The following is a 9,735-nucleotide window of genomic DNA, read 5'->3' on the forward strand; positions in this document are numbered from 1 at the left end:
TCCCCCAGCACCACATGCCAGCCAGCCCCGCCCCCTGGTGGGCTGAGCTGGCCACATAAATAAATAAATAAATAAATAAATAAATAAATAAATGGCATGAAAACGTATACCCTTGTCAATGTGAAGAGTTATTACGCTTTCAGCTTATACATTTATCCTGGAACTCAGCCATCAGGTCCTTATTCGTATAGTAACAGACCAAATGATGTTGTAAACAGACTTGTTGCTCCCATCTCCCAAAGTAAACAGAATGTGCTATTCAACAATTGATGTACTGATTTCCCACTAACATTACATTTGCTTAACAGAGCAAAAGTTGGGGCTGGGGGATAGCTCAGTGGAATAAGCGCTTCCCTGGCAAGCGCAAGGGCCTGAGTTCAATCCCCGGTTCCGAAAACAAAACAAAACAAAACAAAACAACAACAACAAAAAAAAACAGAGCAAAAGTTGACCAGTGCAAGACCTGTATGCAGAACAAAGCAGAAATTCCAAATGAAAATGCTGCAATTTTAAAACAACTGTATGGTTCAATTTCTTGAATTTCAGAAAAGATTTAATAGGCCTCCTACATGGAAAAACAAAAACAAAAAACTGGTACACTGATGTAAACATTTCAATATTATGGAAATACTAATATAAAAACCTCAACAAAACAGAAGCCTGATAGAAATATTCAACAAGCAGGCAGACCAGATAGCTCAGTGGACTAAGCATCTGTTTAGTTAAGTGTAGGGACCAGGGTTCAATCTCCAGCACCACATGCTTTGCTGACCCTGCTCCTGGGTGCACTGAACCAGCTACCGAGACTGGGCACGGTGGCACAAACCTGTAATCCCAGTGCTGGGGAAAGTGAAAATAGGATCACTAGGAGTCTGCGCTGCGCAGACCCTGAACCAAACACCTTAAAAAAGAGAGAAAAGAAACCTTCAACAATAAAACATGGAGTAGATGTTGATGAGGTATGTAGCAACTATGGTGTTACTTGAAGCACAAAGCATTGGCCAATGGTTGTATCTTGCTCAATCCTACACACATGTGGCATAGTTTGATAATTTACACAGAAAATAACAAATGCAAAATATCACAGAGAAATTTTTGTAGAGGATTGAGATTAGAGCCCATTAGAGATCATTTACAGCAATAGAAAAAATGTTTCTTCCTGGTGGGTGTGCAAAGAAAAGTACGAAAGCCAGGCATGGTCATGCATGCCTGTATCCCATCACTTTGGAGGCTGAGGCAGGAGGATCACTGTGGGTGAGACCATGAGGCTACAAAGAGAGTTTAAGTCCAGCCTGAATTGCACAGCTCTGTCTCAAAAAAGATTAACAAAACTACAGAGAATTAGATCACACTGGTGAGTGGACAGGTGAATAGGCAGGCACAGCATCACAAAGACAACAGGTAAAGTACAGGAAAATGAAGCATATGTGCTATCAGTGTAAGCAATATTTGTGTATGGAACATACAGTTGTGTGAAGACTGCCTTGTCTGTGACAGTTGAAGCAAACCTTATTGTTGTGGTAGGCTTGTGTTTACACTGTAGTTTACATAGGTTTTTTATTTTATCTTTTAGGTTTTGTAAGCAAGTAAACAGCTGATGGGAAAATGCTGAGGTCTATTCTAAGCACTCATCACATATTTGATGTATTTTATCAACATCTTATTTTTCTACTAAGTACATGTTGTAACTCAGCAGGCTCCAAGGCAGACTGGCACATGGCAGAGGGCAACAGTTCATGGCACAGGCAGAGAGCAAAGGGAGGAGTAGTGATGACACTGGCAACAGAGAGCAAGTCTGTCTCCCTTAAATTGACATTGTTATTGTGTAGGTTTACTCTGAGCTGAATTGGAATCAAGGATACAGGCATTGGGAAGGAAGAGGGATGAGTGAATTCATTCACATAGGATAAACTGGTTTAAATTGCACCCCCCCTCTTTTTGTGGAGCCGGGGATTGAACTTGGGCCCTTGTGTTTGCCAGACAAGTGCTTATTCTACTGAGCCATCTCCCCAGCTCTTTAGATTGCTTTTGAATTTACTGTTTACCACCTTACTGGAACTGCTTATTAAACTGAACAAGCAATGACAAAAACCCTCAGTAACCTTTGTTTGGTCAAGTGCATTGTTTTCTCATCCAGACCTGTTGACAGCACTTGATATCTTGCTTGATTTCTAGGATATTCTGTTTACTCACAGCCTTCTGTTTCCGAGCTTGAAAGCCTAGTTTCCAGAGTTGTATTGTTGGACCTCTTCCTTATATCTGTACGCGTTCATTCCCTGGGTCAGTCTCATGCGTTATAAAACTATCTCTGTACCAATTTTCAAACTTACCTACAGTTTTGATTTTGCCCTAGTTACTAATGTTGCTGAGCCACAGTGCCTGACACCCACAACTTAAGGCACAGTATGCCGGGATTGAGCCCTGGCCCCTACATCTGCCGAAGCAGGCACTTTAATTCGCTGAGCTATCTGGCTGGCCCTTATTGACTGAAACCTCCAGTAACTGAGCTACATAAACCTACCTTTCCTTCCTTTAAAAAAAAAAAAGACAATGTCTCTCATTGGTATCAAGCCACTTATGTTTTTCCTGAACAAATGTGTAATATTTTTAATCAAGAAGACACATTATATAAAATATCTGGGTTGTTGAATTAAGATATTATTAGTTACAAAAACAGCACCAAATACCAGATTTCATTCAAATGTTATCTGTCTTCACTAGTGATGTAAACTCCTAGCTCTTCAAACATTATCTGGAAGAAGACTTAAAATTCACATTAAAGGGGGCTGGGGAGATGGCTCAGTGGAATAAGCGTTGCCCTGGCAAGCATAAGGGCCTGAGTTCAATCCCTCAGGAACCAAAAAAAAAAAAAAAAAAAAAAAAAAGAAAAGTCACATTAAAATTAAGGTCATTGTGGCTGTAAATGATTACTTCTCCAGCATTTAGACATACAATGTTTTCTTGCTTTTAGACCATACACACAAGAAGCAGCAGTCATTCCTTTAAACTATTTAGTTTCGAAGACTTTTGAAAGACTGTGTCCTGATACTGCATTCTGGACCTGAACAAATAAGCCAATCCACATGTACATAGGCCGAGATTTCCACTTCTGATTGTCCTGTGACTACAAAGTTTTGTTTTCTAAGTCACATGCAACTCTAACCAGAAACACTGTAGATGCAAAACAAGAAAAGCAATACGCTGAAAAATTCACAAGACTCCAGATCTCAAGAGGCTAGAAACCTACATTATGCCACTGGTCCTTAGGAAAAAGCCATTCACCGAAGTCAAAAGACTAAGGTCAGGAAGAATCACTTAGCTATGCTATCTAGCAGTCCACTTGCTTCAGTGATCCAAGTGGGCATAGCAAACCTAAGAAGCCCCATGTTCTTAAACTGGCAAACATTCTGTGAAGTTGCACAGGGCAGGTTAGCCAGCGAAAATGAGATAAAGAACATTCTCATTGCCAAATCAAGCATTCAGGCAGTGATTTTACTATTACTTTCCACAGCTTTTAGATTCAGCCTTACTCACCTGCCTTTAGAGATACTTAGATTATTTTCATACTCCTTATTAGAGACTACACCATATTTTTTCATTCAATGGGTATGTGATGAACACTGGCTGTGCGATGTACCAAGGGGTTTATAATCTTAACAGATATGACCTCCATAAGTTAGTGGGGCATGGGACTGCAAGTACCACGTCATTGGCACCAATTATCAAAAAAGAATCAGCTTTTATCAGGAAAGAGAAATCATTCATTCGTTCGTTCATTCATTCATTTTATTTATTTTTTGGCAGAACCAGGGATTGAAATCAGACCCCCTGCACTTGCCAGGCAGCGCTTAATTCTACTGAGCCATCTCCCTGGCCCCCGAGAAATCATTCATTTAGAACACAGAAGATATATCCCAATATATCCCAATTCAGCTCTTGCCTCTACCACACCTAAGTGTCTGTACTCTAATTCACCAAATACAAAATCCTTCCCACGTGGCCAGAATACAGTATATGAGTCTGGCAATTACTCTATTTATGCAGAAATGCTCCCCCTCCTTGGCTTTCACGAGCCTCACTCCACTCACTCAGCTCAGCCGGCATAACCTCAGCTTTCACCAAGCCATGCTCCCATAATTTATCCTAGAAAGCAAGTCTATCTCCAGCAGTCGACAACTCAGGCACCAAGGGTCACACATTCAACTGTCTAGTAGACTGCAAACACAGTTTAAGCACAGTCATTTTTTTTTTCTCTATTCCTTTCAAATTCACTTAACTCTCAACTGAAATACCACAATCCCATCCCATCTCAATAAACCTTAGCTAAAACCCTCAATTTTAGTTTTCTCTAGTTAACCTCTTGTCTACTTTACCTCGGAATGATCACCCAAAACATTTTAATTTCACTACATTTAAAGTGTGTTAACAACTCACTAGCACTACATACTACACAGCCTAAGAATAACCCCAGCCAAGATGTCCCCACAGCAGCAGTACTTGGCATACAACCTTCTTACTGTACTAACTACACCAAGCAACAGTTAGCTTTGTTTACCATCTGGTTCCCCTCCTGGCTATAAATTTTTCAAGGACAAAGATCATGTCTCACCTTATCACCAGCACATACTTAGTGCTTGCACATAACCCTTCCCTTCATTTAAGTATTTCTATGCTTCAGCTCTTCTCAATGTAAAAATCGGTGACAACCGAGGACTAATGGAATGGTACATCTGCATATCATTAATGCCCACCAATCCAGTAAGAGATCATGTTAACTAGTAAGTTTTCAAAGTTTGAAGGCCTGTATGCTTGCCTCAGTTTGTTGGTTTGCATGTATTCTACAGCAATTTCAGACAAAAGCGAAAGCTAAAAAAAAAAAAAAAAAAAAAGAGAGAGAGAGAGAGAAAGCTTTATTTTATTATTATTATTTTTTTTTTTTTGATGGAACCAGGGATTGAACTCAGGCCCTTGTGCTTGCCAGGCAAGCACTTACTCTACTGTACCATAGCCCCGGACCCTAAAAAAAGCTTTATTTTGAGAGAAAAACAAGCTTATTCCCTTTACTGAAAGCAGGGTGCTCTATTTAGCTGCCATATAGCAAGACAGCTTTTTCCAAAGACTTTATTTTTTGTCGCTAGAACTTTTAAATCCAAATTTGAATCAACAATGAACCACTACTTGAAAATCACTTTAGTCTTTTTCTTTTCCTCAGAACCGGAGACTGAACCCAGGCCCTTGTGCTTGCCAGGGAAGTGCTTATTCTACTGAGCCATCTCCCCAGCCCCTCACTTCAGTCTTGTTAGTTTTATCCATTTTATAACATAATATAATCACAGAAGAATGATCTGAGTCAGAACAATGCAGTTTATATACCTAAAAGGAAAAATTCATACAATTATCTCAAAACAATTTTTTTCCCTGTCCTCCCACCCAGGTTTTCTAGTGAACTTACCTTCCAACATGGTCTTGATTGTCACAGACTGTTTAGCGATTTCAACATCAACTTCAAATATCTCTCCATCAGAACTCTGCAACTTAATTGAAGGCATCTGAAAAAGGTATACTGAATGTGAGATCTAAGAGACTACTTCAACATGACATTTCTACTGTAGTCTGTCAGAAAAGTCTCTTACCTGGGCTGGGAAAAGAGCCCAGCAGTGCCTGCCTGGCAAACACAAGGTCTTGAGTTCAACCCATAGTCCCCACTCTCCCAAAAGAGGAATAAAGAAAAACTTATTAAACATAAAATCCTGAAGATTATAGTATATAATGAAAACAGTGTGCTTTTTTATGAGCTAGCCTATATAAAAACACAGTATAGGCTGGGGAGATGGCTCAGTAGAATAAGTGCTTGCCTGCCAAGCACAAAGGCCTGAGTTCAATCCCTGGTTCTGCCAAAAAAACAAAAAACAAACAAACAAAAAAAAAACCCCACAGTATGCTTTCTTTACAGGCTACCCCACAAGTTATTTCCTAACACTTTTTTTTTTTAAAAAAATGTATTTAGTACAGGGTCTACAGGGTCTCACTACATAGGTTGGACTCGTAGTGATCCTCCTGTTTTCAGCCTCCCAAATGCTGGGATTACAGGTGCCCTTGCCACCAGGCCCAATCTCAATCGCTATCTCAGCATGGGGGGGGGGGCAGACGACGGACCCCCAGCACAGTTTGTAGTTCAGGGGACTGAACCTGGTCCCTGCACTCTGCCTATGCAGGTGCTTTAGTCCGCTGAGCTATCTGGCCAGCCCTTCTAACATTTTTAAAAATTTCTAAGAACAGAAGTCTTTGTTTGCCCTATGGAGTTCATCGCAAGTATAAATTTAAGTTACACACTATTACTTCTGATGCAAAATACGTTTAAAATTAAATATGAGATGTGGTCAAAACATGCAATGAATGTTTAAAAATAATTTATTACAGTAAAAGACACACTACCATTAATCCATCTCCATTTGAACACACTAAACCATTGTTGCCTTTTTTTTGGGGGGGGGGCTGGCTCAGAATGCCTTCAGGGCATGTTTGGCTGGCTGGAGTTGTGGGGATCGAACCTCAGCAACCTGAGGCTGACTACTTTGTTGAAACAGCCACTTAAACAACTGAGCTAAGGGGCAGGCCCCAACGCAAGCCATTGTTGCCTTTTGCTGAAGCAGTTTTAGAAATTCTTTGACATCTTTTACATAAAATAAAAAATATGAGACTGTTGGCTGCCAAGTGCCATCCAACAGAAAGGCAGGTTTGCAGTTTAGCCGGGCATGGTGGCACAGGTCTATAATCTCAGCACTGTGGAAACTAAGGCAGGAGAATCACTGGGAAACATAAAAGGTAACTTCCAGAATTGCTTCAGAAAGTAGATATAGGGCCCAGGGAGATAGTGATAGCTCAGAGTACTGAGTTCAATCCCACATACTGAAGAAAAAAAAAAAAAGAAATAGAACAATGAGATTAAATATGTTCTAAGGAAGGAGAAGGGTTTTTTTTTTTTTTTTTGTATTTTAGGGAAGGGTCTACAGGATGCTCAGGGTCCCACTACAAGAATGGACTCTGTGATCTGCCTGTTTACAGCCTCCCAAGAGCTGGGATTACAGGTGCGCACCACCATGCCCAGTCTCAATTGCTGTTTCAGTGCGCCCCGGAGTAGGGCTGGCACAGCAGGCCCTGGGGATCAAACCCCCACCCTGCGCCTGCTTGCAAATGCTTTAATATGCTGAACTATTTGTCTGGCCCTGACAAGTAATTTTAAGGCAGATTATTAGCAATGTGTTTTATATCTTAGTAAATTTTTTTTTAAAAGTTGAACATTCTTTTTTTATTACATTATGTATTTATCCACTTCTGCCTGCCTCTTTCCACCAAATGCTGTCTACCTACTTGAATACTTAACTGCCACCATTTTTTCTTTTTTTAAATTTTATTTTATTTTATGTATTTGGTAATGGTTCTCACTATGCAGTTCAGACTCATAGTGATCCTCCTGTTTTCAGCCTCACCAGCGCCAGCTCACAGGAGTCACCATACCCAGTCTCAGTGCGGAGTGGGGGGGGGGATGGATAGCAGCAAGGCATGCAGGACTGGGGATCAAACCCTGGTCCCTACTACCACAATTAACCACCTACAAACCTCAGTGAGATCATCCAAACTAAACAAAGCTATTCAACAAGATAGCAATTACTCCACAGTGAGTGAAGATCCAGAAGGTAAACCAGGATAGGATCACTTATGGCTGAATCAATTCAATGCCATACACAAGAGAGTAAAAGTACTTAAGCATAGGCAGATATCAACACAACTCCTTAAACCTCATCAAGGAACTTAATTTCAGCTCTTTGTATGTTTCATCAGTTACTGTCTTGTTGTCCAAGTTTTGAGATCTCCCGGCAAAACAGCAGTAATGATAAATTATTACTTGCTTCAAATATATATTTAACTCAAACAAATTGAAACTCATTAGAAAAAAAATGTATCCTTTATATAAACTTAAGCAATTAACTTCAAAGGACTTAAGTTCTGGCAAAGATATTAAAAAAACCCTAAAACTTAAAAGTTCTAGGTCAATAATGTTTTGTTTTGTTTTTCTTTTTCAATTCCAGGGATTGAAGTCAGGACTCTGCACTTGCCAGGCCAAGTGCTTATTCTACTAAGCTATCTCCCCAGCCCCAGTCAATAATGTTTTACCAGCCTCAGATTCTTTCTGCAACTCCACAGAAAAGCAACAATACTTGACTGTAATATTCAAGACTAGTTTAAAACTCACATATAGCTCTTAATTGCCTGTATTTCTGTAATTCAGCGTTGTCACTACTTACTTACAATACCTTTCAGCCACCTACAGGTGGCTTGTACTGTGAATTTTCACAAAGTAGAGTTTGGCATTTAAAACATTTATTGCACCCATTTTATTTTATTGGCGGAACCAGGGATATTGCACCCATTTTAGATTCAGGGACTTAATGCCCATTACACATCATTTAAAATATTAATTTAGCTTTTCTAAAACAATTGGTCCTCTTCCCAAAGCAAACAAGCTCTTAGAAGGAAGCAAAATGGTACAGTGCTTTTTATAAAAAGCCACTGAAATATTCAATTCTCAGTCATACATATAGTTGGCAAGAATCAGATTTCAATTTTCTGCTCACAAACATGTTTGTTTCTCCGTGTTACCTACTGCCTGCCAATAATGCAGTTACCCTTCTCAATGGAGAAAGTGTCAGAGCAGTGGACCCTCCCTGTGACAAGGCAACAACAAAAGGCATTCTTGACAGAAAATATCTTGAGTCTGATTTTTAATTACAAAACACTTTATGTTCTTACATTCCACAGTACTGAACATTCCAGGATTACAGGTCCAACACCACACTGATAAAATTACTTTAAATGAAGACAATCATTTCACACTTTCTTGAAATAATTTACAATTAAGATGTGCTTAGTCATAGCCAAATTCAGTTATTAAGTTACTCTTAAGGGAGCCAAGATCTTATTAAATAACATAGAAGCAATCGGTTAATCTGTAATCCGATGCACTTTGTAATCCTACACCTAACACTCAAAGAGCACTTTCACTGCTGCTTTGGAAGTACACAATTTTTAAGGTATAATGGATGAGATTTTGATTTGATGTGCTATCAAATCCATTTTTTCAATTCTTCTGTGCGTTCTTGAAAAGTGCCCCTCCATGACTGGCATAAAAATGACCCTATCACATTGGGAGGAAAAAATTAAAACCCATATAAGTGACCCGAAGTTCTGACACCACTTTTCAAGCTACAGGAGATAGCATTGTCTTATGACACATAAACGTTCTATTGTGTCATTGATTTTAAAAAAGGAAAAAAAGGTCCCCTAGACATGAAATTTTTTTTTTAAAGTTTTCAATGGAAAGTGAGCTAAGAAAGAAGGTGAAAAGGTTCCATCACTTAAAAAGTCGGATACCTCAACCCTTACAATTAAGGCTCCTAAAAGTCACAACCACCAGGGCGACGGTACCTGTTACTACAGTAAATATTTCAGTGGCTCCGGGCCGTGGCAAAATAATGCAGACAAATACCAAGCCAGACCAGGCAGTTATCTGCAAAATCTCGCCGGCAGCACAGGTAGGAGGGGAGGGGAGTGACGCCAGACAAGGGCGAGAAAAAAGGCGCCGAGAATTCAAAGGACTACCTACCCCTATCACGCTCCCTCGCAACAGAAAGCGGGCACCGACACGCCCACGCTTCCCAAGCCGCGGACCGACCC

At 39.9% G+C, this 9,735-nt stretch overlaps 1 protein-coding gene across 3 annotated transcripts in view; it reads right to left on the minus strand.

Moving 5' to 3' along the window:
* Skp1 (S-phase kinase associated protein 1) overlaps positions 1–9,735 on the minus strand; it is a 20,858-nt gene that overhangs the window by 9,430 nt on the left and 1,693 nt on the right. For all 3 annotated transcript variants that reach the window (XM_023713275.1, XM_023713276.1, XM_004629358.2), the window contains one exon: positions 5,453–5,549. In XM_023713275.1, coding sequence (XP_023569043.1) covers positions 5,453–5,549 — 97 coding nt within the window. The remainder of the gene's footprint in view (positions 1–5,452; positions 5,550–9,735) is intronic.

Source organism: Octodon degus, unplaced genomic scaffold, assembly GCF_000260255.1.
Source record: "Octodon degus isolate 3935 unplaced genomic scaffold, OctDeg1.0 scaffold00029, whole genome shotgun sequence".
NCBI lineage: Eukaryota > Metazoa > Chordata > Mammalia > Rodentia > Octodontidae > Octodon > Octodon degus.